The 18420-nt window shown below is 40.5% G+C and overlaps 1 protein-coding gene across 5 annotated transcripts in view; it reads left to right on the top strand.

The window, feature by feature from the left end:
• Positions 1-18420, top strand: part of axin1 (axin 1) — a 132685-nt gene that overhangs the window by 43845 nt on the left and 70420 nt on the right. For all 5 annotated transcript variants that reach the window (XM_068056465.1, XM_068056466.1, XM_068056461.1 and 2 more), the window contains exon 3: positions 15748-15888. In XM_068056465.1, coding sequence (XP_067912566.1) covers positions 15748-15888 — 141 coding nt within the window. The remainder of the gene's footprint in view (positions 1-15747; positions 15889-18420) is intronic.

Here is an 18420-nt window from a genome sequence, read left to right as displayed (position 1 = left end):
GATGCGCAAAGATGGACCAGGCACGGATACACAATGACATCGTTGCTGTGTGATTACGTCATCCCGTGCATGCACCACTTAGTCCTGGCGAGATGTAACTGCACATGTGTGCATCTTGCCGCACTCTGATGACATCAGGCCACTGCGTTGTCAGGAATCATTTTGTAATAGCACAGTAGTAGAACTAAACAGTTCCCACATGTGCTATTGCTCTTGTATACAATTACATGCTGGCTGCTACAGCTTGCTGACTAAGCAAAGATTCCTGTTTTAAATTGACCAATGAGGATGATATCAGATTGCCCCAATGTCGCCAACCAAAAAATAGCTCCACAAGTGCCCCCGATTAAGGAAGCACTAATATAATGTAGAAAAAGTCTAATTAAATAAATTAATACTGAATAATATTGTTTGTGTCAGTTAGACACTGTGCTCACAGGTCACAAAATCTCAAGCGTACCTTTGGACATCATATTTTCCATCTCCTGGGCCATCCGGGCGCAGATAAGATTACGGAAGAGTGGCGGGTGGCCAGGACACCATCCCCATGGGCTGTGCTCGTCCTGTGAATATTAGCCTGACTCCCAACAAGGCCTCTAGTTACAGTTGTAGTTTTCAATTTTTGTTTTTTTTTTGGAGAAAACAAATTTAAGTGAATCAAATGTTGTAGAATTAGGACTTGGTAAACTAGTGAGTGGAAGATTTTTCATTTTAAACTATTTCTTTTTTTTTACAGTATTGTCCATAAACTGTGTCCAGTGTTTGACACTGACTTCACCATATCATGTTTTGAGTTCCAACATGGTTTGGGAAGCACTTAGTTTTTCCAAAAGGTACAAGCACCTTCTGGTTAATACCTCCTCTGTATAAATGTAGCACCTTACTGTTAAACTTTGAAATTTAAAGTAAATTCCTAAATGGCCATTTACTTTCTGAAAAATGGCTGGTTCATTTAATGCTGGGAATCAAAATACTGTCCTAATGATCACGTTTCATTCTTAAGATGAGAAAATGCTTTGTGCTTCCGCTATACCTGTCTGTTTTTAACAGTTAATTTTTATACTTTTATGGTTTTTGTGTACTGTAGGAATGAGCTCAATTTTAGCATGTGATCTTCACAGAATTTGTTTACAGAGCAGTTCTCCAGAACCTTGTCCTCTAATTAATTTGTTTTTCGTCATTATCTTCCACTCATCATCCAACACTAACCATTTTTTTTTGCTGCTGCTGCTTCGACTGTATGTTTCCTTAGATTGCACACAATTGATACTCATCTCTAGTTCTCTCAGTCTAATAGTTGAACCACCACATCTTGATCGCTGCCTTTTCCTTCAATGTGCTAATGAAAACCTTGTTTTCAGTTCTTCAAAGAGCATATTTTTATCTTTTGCAAATCAGCAGCTGCTATCTCTTATCCTTAGTCTTCCTTCGTTTATTGACATTCTTGGCCTCACTATCTCCTCTGATTTCAATGGAATCCCACATCTACTCCATTGTTAAAGCTACCTTCAAGAAGCTTGGTTTCGTCTTGCATGCCAAACATATTTCCCCTGAAAAACTTCATACCGTTGTAAGTTGAAGTCCTTCCAAGACTTGAATAGTATTCCCATAACTGGGGAATCTTTTGCACCTGGATTGTATTTCTATACAAACTGTAAAGCAAAAGAAATGATGGCTACTGTGTTTTCCTCATTCTACCTTTCTAGTATGTATTTAATTTGATTATGCAATGGATATGGCTGCTTTTGAGTTTCACCATCTTATCCTTTTGAACATGAACATGCTTTCTATCTTCATACATCCACACTGTATTGAAATAGACTTCTCGTTTAGTCTACTGTAAATTATTTCATCCCAGGATCTCCAAGATATCAAACTCCTGATCCACTATCCCCAATCTTTTCTTCCTTCCACAAAATTAAGCCAAATAAAACTCCAGCTTCCTTTTGCCTAATCACCACTACTTGATTTACCTACTCATCTCTTATAGTCGTTTTCGGCCTTGGTTGTGTTTTGCAGGTCTTGGCACTTGGCCTTGATTTGTCAAGAAAAGCAAGGCATAATTTAAATTGAAGGCTTAGTGTTTGAATTTCACACTTATCGAAGTGGTTTTAATAAAGTGATGCAGTTTCAATTTTTAAAGCTTACTATTAATGTTTAAAAGTTAGTTAAATTTTATTTCACAGGCACCCAACCACTAGTTTAAACTCCACAGATGAACTGCAAACTTAAGTTTACATCGTTTTTATACTTTTGTGTGCTTGCTGGTGAAAGTACATCTAAAACAGAACAGCTGCTCAAAAAAGTCAGAGTAAAGGGACTTTCTGATTGAAATATTTTTCAAAGGAATCATTTTTTGCTGGAATTTTGAAATCCTATGCATTTCTTTTAGTCCTGAGATTTCTGAAGGTTAAAATGTTTTCAAGACTAATACATTGAGAATAGCAAGAACTAATTTTCCCTACCTGTTTGTCACTTTCAAGGAAGGAAGCACTATCCCCACTTGAGTATCTGCCACAAAGCAATGAAATGTCTGTTTCTGTTCCTTTCACTTTCTAAATGTGAATGTTCTAATAATCAAACTGGAATTATCTGTCTTTGACTTGACAAGGTTTTCCTTTTTACTTAGCTGAACTTTTTTAAAAATCTGTTGTAAAATCCAGCACTGTCATCAGAATTTCAATAAAACTTAATGGACTTGTGAAATGGTCATGTTGTAGGGCTGTTGAGATTGAAAAATATCCAACATGATAAGTACATATGGATTCACAATGTAGTTTCCCTTCACATGGTCTCTGGCTGCAGCTTCCTGCACCAGATCCCCATTCCTACCTGTAGTTCAATCTGGCTGAGTGCCAAGTGGGACTCCACAGAGATTTATTTAAATAAGGCCCTGCTGTTTAGATTGGCAGGACTTCCATTCCACATCCCCTGCCTTTGCTGGGTTTATCACCCACTATTGGGTCCCTCTGAACTCTTTCCTCACCCAAACTTCACCCCTCAAACCAAGGAAGAATCAATGTCTATATTTCTGTTCTGAAGAAGGGTCACTGACCCGAAACGTTAACTCTGCTTCTCTTTCCACAGATGCTGCCAGACCTGCTGAGTTTTTCCAGCACTTTGTTTTTATTTCAGATTTCCAGCATCTGCAGTATTTTGCTTTTATCTATATTTTTGTATTTGTGGAAGTTACTGTGTTTGAGGTGTCTGGAGGGTAATGTTTTTACTCTTCAACAAGCTTTAGTATAGCAGGTGTATTTCATAAAATTGGTGCTGGGCTACTGATAGGAGCACAAATGACGCTTGAGATTTTTGCACCTACAGGTTAATGGTTCATCATGAAGTAGTACTTCTCAGTTGCTCCTAGCAATATAGTCCTTTGCATTTGCTCCTGCAGAACCAAGGAGTTGGCTTATGAATTTGCCATGGGAACACTCCAGCTTTCTTTCTTAGTTCCTTAGCATGTATTCTTGCTAGATCTTCTGTGCTCTCTGAAATCAGTCAGGTAAATTTTGAGAGGATCCTGTTCTCATTACATTTGTAGTCTTAAGTTACATAATGTCCACTCTGCTTTGCATTGCAAGTTTGAAGTTGATGTGAAGCGGGACTGCTAAATTTGCAGGGTAAATCTGGAGTTTGGGTCTGACCTGCCTACAGAGCGAAGTGAGACTCCTTGGAAGAGGCGTGCAGTGTCAAACTTGGTTTACAAAGTGCTCGTGAAAATCATTCCACCCACTGGACATTTTTATTAATTGTACCACATCCCATTTAAATGTTTAGACAGGAGAGATTCTCCCTTATTCCCTCTCTAAATATTTAAATTTTTAACTGTTGGAAGAAGGCTCTGTGGTTATATCCAACAGTGCACAGAGCGCTGTCTTAAACAGGTCCAGCCAGACAGGAGCCAAGCAATGCAGGCAGAGTTCTGTACTGTTGGAATCTGAAGTACAGCTACTGGTAGCTGCAGTGTAAATGCCTCATAAGGTACACATTTGGATTGTTGTGTTTTAGTGCCTGTGAGTGAGGGGAGGCAGTCAGAAAAGACATGCTATATGGTACAGGATAAAAATTAAAGAGGCAGACAATGTCCCTGTTAGTTTTCTTCATTTGATTACCAAAATTAGATACAAAATGTTGAAGATAACTACTTAAAGGCAATTGTGACTTCATATCTATTATATCTTTGAACTGGTGATGCAAATTGTCTCAGTTCATCTCAACTTGGTTATGATCTAGTATTGTGGTAGCAGTGCCACAACCTCTTACCTTCTATGTGACAAAGGAATTAGTACCAGACCAGTATTGTATTATCAGAATCTTATAACTGTCATGTACAGCCTATGCAAATGAACGATATTACTAAGAGGAAGGGAAAGAAGACTAATTATTTCTGCTGATCTGTGAATCTGCATTGATTGCATTGCAGTTATTAGTTCATCATTACAGACATTATCAAGTGTCATGGATTACATTGTTTACTGTATTTTATATTGAATGCCATAATTGGTTGAGAGCTGATTTTGGGGGGATACAAAACATGAGCAAATGCATTACTGTGAGCATATATCTATTCCCTGTGACATTCTTCACAATGTATTGGAGTCTTTATAACAAAGAGCTGTTCTGCCAAGTATTACCAAGGGCTGGTTTGTCAGTATTGAGGGGAGCCCTTGGATTTGACAGCTCTGGGAAAGAGGTGCTCATGTCGCACAGTACTTTGAGAAGCTTTCTATTATCTGGGAGCACTGGGAAGACAATCTTGGCAATTTTGGGGAAGAGGAAAGAGCAAGGCATTCTGGAATTTGGAAGGATGGTTTAGGTGCATTGGGAAGGGCAGGGTTTTGTGGCATTGTGGGTTGCTGGGGCCTGCTGGCATTGGGAGGCAGTCTAATAGCCTTGAATGAGAGGAAGGCCCAGGAGAACAGAGCCCAAACTGCCCGTAGCTACTTTTAGAACATATTGGGCACTTTACTTTACTATGTTCCTGCATGTCATCTTTCCATCTGATCTGTCCACATGGCCCTTTTAGATTCTTTAGTATCATCAAATGCTTCCTACCTTAAGCACTTAATGCATTTTTGGTGTGTTTGCCGTATCATAAAAATAAGAAATTTCCATAATAAAAATTGCTACATGGCATGTTCCAAAGTATATTGTTTACATAATATTTACCAAGTTAGTAGTACAAAAAAAAACACCTTTTAAGCCGTAGAAATTATTTGCTGTCTTAAAAGAAATATAAAGTGAGTTTGGTGTCGAAAGGAAGAGTTCAGCCCTCGCACAGCAGCAGCCAATTAAGATGAATCAAATGATGCAAATTAATTTGCCTGGTTGGTTTAAATAACTTGCATACATAAACTGAAATCCTTTTAAACATTTCCACTGAGGGGGAAAAAAAGTCCATTCTCTAAACAATATTCGTTTTGTATTCTAAGTATCAACAGCAACAGATTTTTGTCAATCACAGGTATTCTGTTTGATAAAAATTGAGCAGTTTATAATAGAAAAAGATCAGTTCATACTTTGTGAAAGTTAAATTGGCAGAAATAAAGTTTTGAAAATTTAATCACTTTGTTTTGTAGTCTTTTGGAAAAAATCTCAAACTTCCTTTTCAATAGGATGTGAAGATACACCCAGTTTAACTTGGAGAAACCTGCTAATGTATTTGGGTAATGTGCAGATTACACATGCTCAGAGTGCACAGCTGTAGTTATAAATCCTTTTCAACTGTTGCAGTGAAAAATAACCCAGTTGAAACCTAGGCTTTTCAAAGGCTGAGGCCTTGAAGTAAACATTTTGATTTAGATATTTAAAGACAATTTATGGGTAAAGTTAATCGTGTTCTGAAATATGCAATTTTGATTTTGCTTTATTTAAAACTTAATTTTGGACATTAAATATTTCTGTTACCGAGCAGTGTAAAGACAGATGATATTTTCAGGTTAGGATGGAGATGGGAGACAGTTGGTCAGATGACCAGGATAGACCATTGAGAAGTTGGTAATTTTAAAAAGATGGTGAAAGAAATGAGTTGTGACATCTAGGATTGAGAGATAGGTGTGAGTGAGGTAAAGGTGACAAGTGTTGCATACTTTGAGTATATTTTAAATGTGCTGAATCTCTGCTGATCAAATGTTCTAATGTCTGGGTTCATATTTGACTATTTCATTGTAATACTGTCTGGATATGATAGAATGCTACTATTGTGAATGCTGTTAACTGCTCTAATTTTGGAATAGATTATATTCATACTTCCTTGTTATGGAATGTTTTCTATTTAGTCTAACACTTCTGCGTTTTCGACTCTAACAGCACTTTATTGGCTATGAAGAACTTTGAGATGTCTGGAGGTAATAAAAGGTGGTATACAAATGTAACTTGGTTCATTTTATATCTGTGCTTGTATTTAAATGGATGGATTGAGCGATTTTTAAAATTGTAGAGCTGTCACGAGCGACTGTATCATGTTGTCTTTCTCCCTTTCAAATGCCGACTAACATGGCTACAATGATTTTAAAATCTGTTTGTTAATTAGTGACTAATTGGCAGCTTTAAGAGAATAGCCATAGTGGTACTGCCCACCACCATTTTACTGCAGCTCTTTGATCTGCCCTAAAATGGCATTTTGCTAGTTGCAGCAAGCTGAGGTGATGTGGAATGTTATCGCAAATAGCTTGTGCTATGTACTGAAGCTATTATTGAAAAAGAGTTGTTACAGCTTTAAAATTATAGAACGAAAGATTGTTCTGCTTATGATTATCATAGTGCAAAAGTGAATTTATTGCTGGCTGGAATCTTGTGATGAAAGTAGAGCAGTAAGCACTGTAGTGGGAAAGAACAGTAAAGTTTTGTAGAAGTTTGATTAAACACAGAAGTTACACAATGAAGTAATAGACTTTATGTATCTCCATATAAATAGAATCAATATTGGGCAGCTGAGAGATTTCAATTGTCCCCCTGTAGTTCAATCTTCAGGGATTTCTGGAGGTTTCTGAAAATGTAACAAGTGACTGAGTGTATCTTAATTTCATTATTACAATTTATTAGTATTACTATAATAGGTGGGTGGATTAAAAAGATGCATCTGTTGTCAAATTGTTTTGATGGCTAATGCTTAGAATTGTTTCCAATAACTTGAGATATATTTAATCATATTTGAAGCTTGACTGGTAATTAGAATTAGAACATTCAGCGCAGTACAGGCCCTTTGGCCCTCGATGTTGCGCCGACCTGTGAAACCATCTGACCTACACTATTCCATTTTCATCCATATGTCTATCCAATGACCACTTAAATGCCCTTAAAGTTGGCGAGTCTACTACTTTTGCAGGCAGGGCGTTCCACGCCCCTACTACTCTGAGTGAAGAAACTACCTCTGACATCTGTCCTATATCTATCACCCCTCAACTTAAAGCTATGTCCCCTCGTGTTTGCCATCACCATCCGAGGAAAAAGACTCTCACTATCCACCCTATCTAACCCTCTGATTATCTTATATGTCTCTACTAAGTCACCTTTCCTCCTCCTTCTCTCCAACGAAAACAACCTCAAGTCCCTCAGCCTTTCCTCGTAAGACCTTCCCTCCATACCAGGCAACATCCTAGTAAATCTCCTCTGCACCCTTTTCATAGCTTCCACATCCTTCCTATAATGCGGTGACCAGAACTGCACGCAATACTCCAGGTGCGGTCTCACCAGAGTTTTGTACAGCTGCAGCATGACCTCGTGGCTCCGAAACTCGATCCCCCTACTAATAAAAGCTAACACACCATATGCCTTCTTAACAGCCCTATTAACCTGGGTAGAAACCTTCAGGGATTTATGCACCTGGACACCAAGATCTCTCTATTCATCTACACTACCAAGAATCTTCCCATTAGCCCAGTACTCTGCATTCCTGTTACTCCTTCCAAAGTGAATCACCTCGCACTTTTCCGCATTAAACTCCATTTGCCATCTCTCAGCCCAGCTCTGCAGCCTATCTATGTCCCTCTGTACCCTACAACATCCTTCGGCACTATCCACAACTCCACCGACCTTAGTGTCATCCGCAAATTTACTAACCCACCCTTCTACGCCCTCTTCCAGGTCATTTATAAAAATGACAAACAGCAGTTGCCCCAAAACAGATCCTTGCGGTACACCACTAGTAACTAAACTCCAGGATGAACATTTGCCATCAACCACCACCCTCTGTCTTCTTTCAGCTAGCCAATTTCTGATCCAAAGCTCTAAATCACCTTCAACCCCATACTTCCGTATTTTCTGCAATAGCCTACCGTGGGGAACCTTATCAAACGCCTTACTGAAATCCATATACACCACATCCACTGCTTTACCCTCATCCACCTGTTTGGTCACCTTCTCGAAAAACTCAATAAGGTTTGTGAGGCACGACCTACCCGTCACAAAACCGTGCTGACTATCGCTAATGAACTTATTCTTTTCAAGATGATTATAAATCCTGTCTCTTATAACCTTTTCCAACATTTTACCCACAACCGAAGTAAGGCTCACAGGTCTATAATTACCAGGGCTGTCTCTACTCCCCTTCTTGAACAAGGGGACAACATTTGCTATCCTCCAGTCTTCCGGCACTATTCCTGTCGACAATGACGACATAAAGATCAAGGACAAAGGCTCTGCAATCTCCTCCCTTGCTTCCCAGAGAATCCTAGGATAAATCCCATCTGGCCCAGGGGACTTATCTATTTTCACACTTTCCAAAATTGATAACACCTCCTCCTTGTGAACCTCAATCCCATCTAGCCTAGTAGCCTGAATCTCAGTATTCTCCTCGACAACATTTTCTTTCTCTACTGTAAATACTGACGCAAAATATTCATTTAACACTTCCCCTATCTCCTCTGATTCCACACACAACTTCCCACTACTATCCTTGATTGGCCCTAATCTAACTCTAGTCATTCTTTTATTCCTGATATACCTATAGAAAGCCTTAGGGTTTTCCCTGATCCTATCCGCCAATGACTTCTCGTGTCCTCTCCTTGCTCTTCTTAGCTCTCCCTTTAGATCCTTCCTGGCTAGCTTGTAACTCTCAAGCGCCCTAACTGAGCCTTCACGTCTCATCCTAACATAAGCCGCCTTCTTCCTCTTGACAAGCGCTTCAACTTCTTTAGTAAACCACGGCTCCCTCGCTCGACAACTTCCTCCCTGCCTCACAGGTACATACTTATCAAGGACACGCAGTAGCTGCTCTTTGAATAAGCTCCACATTTCGATTGTTCCCATCCCCTGCAGTTTCCTTCCCCATCCTACGCATCCTTAATCTTGCCTAATCGCATCATAATTTCCTTTCCCCCAGCTATAATTCTTGCCCTGCGGTATATACCTGTCCCTGCCCATTGCTAAGGTAAACCTAACCGAATTGTGATCACTATCACCAAAGTGCTCATCTACATCTAAATCTAACACCTGGCCGGGTTCATTACCCAGTACCAAATCCAATGTGGCATCGCCCCTGGTTGGCCTGTCTACATACTGTGTCAGAAAACCCTCCTGCACACACTGGACAAAAACTGACCCATCTAAAGTACTCGAATTATAGTATTTCCAGTCGATATTTGGAAAGTTAAAGTCCCCCATAACAACTACCCTGTTACTCTCGCCCCTGTCGAGAATCATCTTCGCTATCCTTTCCTCTACATCTCTGGAACTATTTGGAGGTCTATAAAAGACTCCCAACAGGGTGACCTCACCTCTCCTGTTTCTAACCTCAGCCCATACTACCTCAGTAGACGTGTCCTCAAACGTCCTTTCTGTCGCTGTAATACTCTCCTTGATTAACAATGCCACACCCCCCCCCTCTTTTACCATCTTCTCTGTTCTTACTGAAACATCTAAATCCTGGAACCTGCAACATCCATTCCTGCCCCTGCTCTACCCATGTCTCCGAAATGGCCACTACATCGAGATCCCAGGTACCAACTCATGCTGCAAGCTCACCCACCTTATTCCGGATGCTCCTGGCGTTGAAGTAGACACACTTTAAACCAGGTTCTTGCTTGCCAGTGCCCTCTTGCGTCCTTGTAACCTTATCCCTGACGTCACTACTCTCAACATCCTGTACACTGGCACTACAATGTAGGTTCCCATCCCCCTGCTGAATTAGTTTAAACCCCCCCGAAGAGCACTAGCAAATCTTCCCCCCCCCCAGGATATTGGTACCCCTCTGGTTCAGGTGAAGACCATCCTGTTTGTAGAGGTCCCACCTACCCCAGAAAGAGCCCCAGTTATCCAGGAAACCAAAACCCTCCCTCCTGCACCATCCCTGCAGCCACGTGTTCAACTCCTCTCTCTCCCTATTCCTCACTTCGCTATCACGTGGCACGGGCAACAACCCAGAGATAACAACTCTGTTTGTTCTCGCTCTAAGCTTCCACCCTAGCTCCCTGAATTTCTGTCTTAAATCCCCATCTCTCTTCCTACCTATGTCGTTGGTGCCTATGTGGACCACGACTTGGGGCTGCTCCCCCTCCCCCTTAAGGATCCCAAAAACACGATCCGAGACATCACGAACCCTGGCACCTGGGAGGCAACATACCAACCGTGAGTCTCTCTCGTTCCCACAGAACCTCCTATCTGTTCCCCTAACTATGGAGTCCCCAATGACTAATGCTCTGCTCCTCTTCCCCTTTCCCTTCTGAGCAACAGGGACAGACTCTGTGCCAGATACCTGTACCCCATTGCTTACCCCTGGTAAGTCGTCCCCCGCAACAGTATCCAAAACAGTATACCTGTTGTACCTGTATACCTGTAATCAAGCTGAATGTTTAGACTTCTGTACATTGTTGACTTTATTACAATAACAGAACAAAAATTACAAGGATTGGCTTTCTTGAAGATTTATCCCTGCTCCAAAAGTGAATGCACTTTTTGGTAGTGCATAGAAGCAAATGGCCACTTCTTGCTGGATTTTGGTGTACATTTTCTGTTGAATGAAAATTTGGAGATGTTCTCCATAACTGACACATTTCCATGACTGCTAATGAATATTTTTAAGGATATTTTGTTCTAATTTTTTTGCTTTTCTCTCCCTTTCCTCTTCAATTATGCATCAGTATGAAATTTTCCCCAAGGCCTCTACAGTGCAGTGATGTTCAAGATGTGGCCACAGGCCATATGCAGCCTGCAGGCTAATTTGAGGCCTGCAAAGGTCCTGTCAGCGCTCTTTGCATGTGCACAAAGGCAACCAGCACCTTCAAGATGCATAAAGCTCCTGGCACTGAAAGACTGCAAAAGGTTGCTCTCTGATCACCCATCAGGGCGCAGCCTTTTTCAGTCACTAGCCTGACAATTTTTAAGAGCTGAAGCATTCTGTCTTCCACCCCATACTGTTCTAATGGACACAGCTAGATCTCTCCCACTGCTCATGCTCACAGAGCAACTTTCTTTTGAAGCAGGGATTAAATTCTTGAAGATAATGGACCCTTTAAAGATATATTGTGACCTAAAAATGGAGGGGGAGAGAGAAAAAAGTGTGTTCGGGACAGAGAAGAGGCCAGCAAAAGAGCGAGACTTCAAAGGAGGGGAGTGGTTGGGAAAAGGGACTGAGAAAGGAGTGAGAGGGCCTTGTGGGGTCTCACTTTTTTTGTGTACACGGACTTCCATTACTACATAAAACCAGCAAGTGAGCTGCAAATTAATACATGAACCTAGTCCTCAGCTCCAAGGAGTTGAACATTCCTACTCTGATTTGAAAAAGCAATCCATGCATGCCACTTATTAGAGTTCTTTTCTCTTGTTAAGAAGTGCTTAACTTATGCTTTATGCCTCCCCATGACAGTATAGCAATGATCAGGAACATAGTAGTATGGGAGGAAATGATTCTGCATCCTATCATTCTGTGGCATCTTGTATTCATGTCCAGTGTGCTCTGCTAACCAACAAAATACATCGAAGTCTAACAATGGGGCAATATAAAAAAACAATTTGATTACAAAATTGACTTGCAAAGCCCTAATCTTTACTTTTTTTCTGTGTAACTGATGGTATTCCTTAGAGCACCGATGAAATCTATTGAAAGTGTTCAGAATGTCTTTTGTTTAACTGAAGTACATCAGTGCTGTTCATGTTTGTTGGGAGCAGATTTTGCATTTTTGCAGGGGATGCCCCAACCTGTGAATATTGTAAATGTTGTGGGCGTACACTATGCTTGGGCAGTGGGCATATAACATGTTTTTAAAGTTCCATGAATATGCTATCCCTCCCCGCACTCGCCCACCCCAACAACTTGCAAATATAAACAATTATATAACAATCTGTATGCAGTTAGTTTTTAAATGGCACTGATTTTCTGTAGATTCTAGTTTCTGTAACATAAGTGCAGCAAAATACTTTTCACTATACCCGTCTAAGTAAATTCTTCTTGAAATCATCTTTTAATTTCTGGGTTCATAAATGAATGAGACCTAGTTAAAGTACTTAACCTGTTACTATTCATGAAGATTCTTGCACAGTGGAAATAAAATCTGCCCTTTACTATTGCATTAGTTTTATATTCAGCAAATAAACAAAATACTTCAAGATTGCATATCAATGTAACGAGCATATTATATTATGCAACAAAAACCTCTAATTCTAGCACTTGATGCTGAGATTTATTCCTTTTTATCCATATGTATCTTTGTAGAACAAATTGGTCATACGAATTTTCAGTTTTTCTGATATTTGAGTTAATGAAAGTAACCCACGCACTTTTCCCCCACAAAACTAGACAAGAACTCCAACAAGAGCATACTGGACAGCTACTTTGGTACCACCTTTGTACCAAAATGCTAAATAAAAGCAGTCTCTTTATGGAGTCTCTTGATCATCCATATTAATATGGTTGCCACAGTAAAGAGATGATGCAATCTGAATTAGGTTGTCATTTGCAGCTTAAAATTCTTTGAATTGAAAAAACAACTGAATTCATATAACTAGGAAAAAGATCCAGTTCAGTTTAATATCCTGCATTGTAAATGAGCTTTTGCTGATTTTACAGAGATGCAATACCTAAATTAGTTAAATATATCAATTTATTACGACTTCTGTATTTTACTATCCATGCATTTACCCTTAACTTTTAAAGGTTACTGGTTTACAATTAGATGCATTAACATGTTAAAACTGTATAATCGGAAGCCAGTATTTTACTCATATCAATTATGCATACAGCTGAGATGTTTTCTGTAAACATTACATCACTGCAGAATTTTATTTGGAATTAGCTGAAATAGTACATTTGACAAAGCCCTCAATATTTTAACTTTATAAAGTAAAAGTAATTATAAAATATAGTGAGGGAAAATGAATAACAGCCGCCTTTTAAATATCTGAGGAATTAAGCTACTGCAAATTTGTTTACATTGCAGCAAACCTTTTAAGTTACAGCCTTCACGGAAGAAGTGATTTTTAATAAATTATGCTGGTGGTTGCATAGAAATTGCATTTTGACATCTGAACGATCCATATGTTGGGCACATTCTTTAGAAACTATAATTAGCAAGTCTGCCTTGATACATTATCAGAGATCGCTGTGTGCAGCATCTCACATCAAGAATTCTGTTTCCCATAATTATCAACTGTAACAACTTTTGAAATTGAATTAGTTGACATTTCTATCTTTATGATCCTGTCAGCAGTTTTTCCAGCATGTCCTCAATCAATATTTTGGGTTTGCATTTTCTCACTATGAACATAAAACAGATAATCAAACGATAATTAGAGCATAATATTAGAGCAAAATACTGCAGTTGCTGGAACTCTGAAGTGAGAACAGAAAGTGCTGGAAATTCTCAGCAGGTCTGGCAGCATATGTGTAGAGAGAAACAGAGTTAACGTTTCAGGTCTGTGACCTTTCATCAGAACGTTAGTCTGCTTCCTTGCAAATTCACTTTTTTTAAAAAATGAACTCTGGTGAAATGAGAAAAAGCTATATCTGTCTCAGTTTAATGTGCTTTTTGAAGTTTACCTCATTCGTTTCTTTCAAATTTGAAAAAATACAAATGAGTTGAATTTTGAAAGCTCTCTTTAGTATCCTTTTTATGTTGCTAGTAATTAGAATATTTACATTTTCTTACGGCTGTGTGAGCGCGTGCCGGTAAGGGACAGGTCAACCAGGAGCCAATCACAAAACAGCATACACTCACTCATACACTTACACATACTCACTTTTGTTCTGTTGACCGAAGCCTTTACCATTATCATATTGAAGACTTCAGGCAATACCAAATCATTGGACAAATCCCAGCACCTCCTGAACACTGCTCTGGCATATCTCTTGCACCTTTACCTGGCAGATGAAGACTGATATGGAGCGCAGAGCCAGTATCGTGATTGACCTCTTGAATAAAATTAAGCAGTTGCACATCCTGTAACACACTCTGTAATGTTTGTGTATTGGACTTGGTCATCATCAACCATACAAGTCTATCTTTCAACAGATTGCATGATGCACAAATTTATTCCACCTCCAGCAAAGTTCCTCCAATAGATTGTGTAATACACAAATTTATTCTTTTGTTATTTACTGGTGTAACAGCTGTTAAGTTATAGAATGCTAGCCAACCAAACAAAGCAAATCAGTTTTTTTAAAAAAACCATCTGTCATTTCTTTCTCAGCTGAAATTTCCAATAAGGTTTTAAGAGTGATTGAACATGGAAAACACATTTAATAATGTCTTGATTTAATGTTTTTACTTTTAAGGCAGCAGCCTGTCTCAAAAGTTTGGTCTTCAACTGGATACTTTTCCCAGTACAGTTGCAGGGTTTACTAATCACATCTGCACAGTCCAAGCAAGGCCCCAATTGCAATGGGGTGCTTTTCGAATTGATATCTTAGAAGTTCTTGAGTAAAGTGATTTATTTCAAAAATGTAACTTGCTATTACAGTATTTGTTTTGAGATATCATGGGTTCTGCAGACATTGATTCTGCAGCAGTAGTTTCCGATTTTGTGATTGGCAAGAACAATGCTACTGAATCCATGTCAGCACAATTTGAAAGGGTATACATGTCTTGAGGTCTCAACATCCAGTCGAAAATCTGTTTTGTCTTTGTTGTTTTTCTGGTTCCCAGATGTTGGAAAGAATCATAGTTTAAACTTGGAAAAGGCTGGAGTTAGTCTTGTTTATTCCAGCACCATGTTCTGTGCTGTAGAACCTGATTCAACTGGTTCGTGTGTTACATATAACATGACTCCCCAGCGCAGCTGTGAATGTGGCCCCCTACTGGAACACTTGCACATAACAACTAGCTCCTAGCTAATTAGTTCCTAACACTTTACAGATAGTATAACAATATATAACATATATAACAACCTGAAACTATGTTTGGACTAGATAGTTAAAAGCTTGATTTTGGTAAGTTGGGTATGAGTTCTAAATTTCAGTGCTGGGTATGATTGTGGGGTATTCGCAGTATCTGATACTGGGACCGATTTAGTTTTAATCACTCAAATCTGAAATTATGATTGGCACTCAATTGCAGTATGAGATTAAACTCATTAACTTGCTTTGTCTGCTAGGTTTATTTGGGACGTGTGAATAGTCATGCTTTCTTTACTACTGGGAAAATAACCAGACATTTTGATGACGCATTCACTCATAAGGCATTGATTGAATTCATTGAGCGATGGATTCTCAGTAGGCCATGCTACTTAGTGTTTTCTAAGATGGATAAACCATGGTTACTTATTTTAACATGATTTTGCATAATGTGTTTTTCTCTTTTTTTTTTTATCCAGACATGGGTCATGGCGGGAACCTGTCAACCCTTACTACGTCAACACAGGGTATGCATTGGCACCAGCAACAAGCGCTAATGACAGCGAGCAGCAGAGCATGTCAAGTGATGCAGATACCATGTCACTGACGGATAGTAGCGTGTAAGTATCTGGAGGTGGCAGAATTTTTTTGCAGTCTTTTTTTTTTTGTAGCACAGCGGAATAGCCAAAGACACTGATTTATAATATACAGCATCTGGTAAAACTTATTGTACCTTTTTTTGTTGGATTATTGTTTCAAACAAAGTGATCTGAATTAATTTTTCTCCCCTTTATTTACTTTTGTACTTTTCATGGGATGTGAGCGTCGCTGGCAAGGCCAGCATTTGTTGCCGATCCCCAGTTGCCGTTGAGAAGGTGGTGGTGAGCCACTTTCTCGAACTGCTGCAGTCTGTGTGGTGTAGACACATCCACAGTGCTATTGGGAAAGGAGTTCCAGGATTTTGACCCAGCGACAGTGAAAGAACAGCAATATAGTTCCAAGTCAGGATGTGTGGCTTGGAGGGGAACTTGCAGGTGGTGGTGTTCCCATATGTCTGCTGCCCTTGTCCTTCTAGGTGGTAGAGGTCGGGGGTTTGAAAAGTGCTGTCAAAGGAGGCTTGGCGAGTTGCTGTAGTACATCTTTGTATATGGTACACACTGCTGCTACTGTGCATCGGTGGTGGAGGGAGTGAATGTTTAAGGTGGTGAATGGGGTGCCTGTCAAGCATGCTGCTTCGTCCTGGATGGTGTCGAGCTTCTTGAATGTTGGAGCTGTACTCATCCAGGCAAGTGGAGAGTTTTCCATCACACTCCTGACTTGTTCCTTGTAAATGGAGGACAGGCTTTGGGAGTCAGGAGGTGAGTTACTTGCTGCAGAATTCCCAGCCTCTGACCTGCTGTTGTAGTCACAGTTTTTATGCGACTGGTCATTGGTAACTCTCAGGATGTTGATGGGGAATTCAGCGATGGTAATGTCATTGAATGTCAAGGCCACAGCCTGAGCCTGGATATTGTCCAAGTCTTGCTGCACTTGCACATGGACTGCTTCAGTATCTGCAGGGTCGCGAATGATACTGAACACTGTGCAAACATCCCCAGTTCTGACCTTATGATGGAGGGAAGGTCATTGATGAAGCAGCTGAAGATGGTTGGGCCTAGGTAGAACACTACCCTGAGGAACTCCTGCAGTGATGTCTTGGGGCCTAAATGTTTGGCCTCCAGCAACCACAGCCGTGTTCCTTCATGCTAGGTATGACTCCCAACCAGTGGAGAGTTTTCCCCTGATCCCCATTGTCTTCAGTTTTGCTAGGTCTCCCTGATGCTAGCTTGGTCAAATTCTGCCTTGATGTCAAGGGCATTTGCTCTCGCCTCACCTCTGGAATTCAGCTGTTTTGTCCATGTTTGGACCAAGGCTGTAATGCAGTCAGGAACCAAGTGGTCCTGGCGGAGCCCTAACTGAGCAGATTATTGCTGAGTAAGTGCTGCTTGATCGCGCTGTTGACGACTCCTTCCGTCGCTTTGCTGCTGATCGAGAGTAGATTGATGGGGCGGTAATTGACTGGATTGAATTTGTCCTGCTTTTTGTGGACGGAACATACCTGGGCAATTTTCCACATTGCCGGGTAGATGCCAGTGTTGTAGCTGTACTGGAACTACTTGTCTAGGGGTGCGGCAAGTTCTGGAGCACATGTCTTCAGTACTACAGCTGTGATATAGTCAGGGCCCATAGCTTTTGTTGTATCCAGCACCTTCAGTGGTTACTTGATATCATGTGGCGTGGATCAAATTAGCTGAAGACTGGCATCTGGTTTGATGCTGGGGACCTCGGGACGACGCTGAGATAGATCATCCATTCGGCACTTCTGGCTGAAGATGGTTGCAAATGTTTCAGCCTTTTATACTGACTTGCAGGATCATTGAGGATGGGGATGTTTGTGGAGCTGCCTTCTCTGGTTAGTTTTTAATTGTCCACCACCATTCATGACTGGACTTGGCAGGATTGCAGAGCCTTGATCTGATCCATTGGTTGTGGGATTGCTTAGCTCTGTTTATGCATGCTGCTTCTGCTGGTTAGCATGCATATAGTCCTGCAGTGTAGCTTCGCCAGATTGTTACCTCATTTTTAGGTGCTGCTCGTGGCATGCTCTATGACACCCCTCATTGAACCAGGGTTGAATAGAAGAGTGAGGGATATGCCAGACCATGAGGTTACAGATTGTGGTTGAATACAATTCTGATGGCCCACAGTGCCTCATGGATGTCCAGTTTTGAGCTGCTGGATCTGTTCTGAATCTATCCCATTTAGCACGATAGTAGTGACACAAAGCACGATGGATAGTGTCCCCTCCTCTCCATAAGGACTGTATGGTGGTCACTCCTGCCAATACTATCATGGACAGATGCATCTGTGACAGGTAGATTGGTGAGGGTGAGATCCAACAGGTTTTTTTCCTTTTTGTTGGTTCTCACCACCTACTGCAGGTCCAGTCTGGCAGTTATGTCCTTCAGGACTTGGCCAGCTCGATTAGTAGTGGTGCTTTCAAGCGACTCTTGGTGATGGGCATTGAAGTCATTCTGTACCCTTGCTACCCTTAGTGCTTCTTCCAAGTGGTATTCAACAGCTGAGGGAGGGTGGTAGGTGGTAATCAGCAG

The sequence above is a fragment of the Heterodontus francisci genome, chromosome 24 (assembly GCF_036365525.1).
Source record: "Heterodontus francisci isolate sHetFra1 chromosome 24, sHetFra1.hap1, whole genome shotgun sequence".
In the NCBI taxonomy this organism is placed as follows: domain Eukaryota; kingdom Metazoa; phylum Chordata; class Chondrichthyes; order Heterodontiformes; family Heterodontidae; genus Heterodontus; species Heterodontus francisci.
This window is presented reverse-complemented; position numbering and strand designations above follow the sequence as displayed.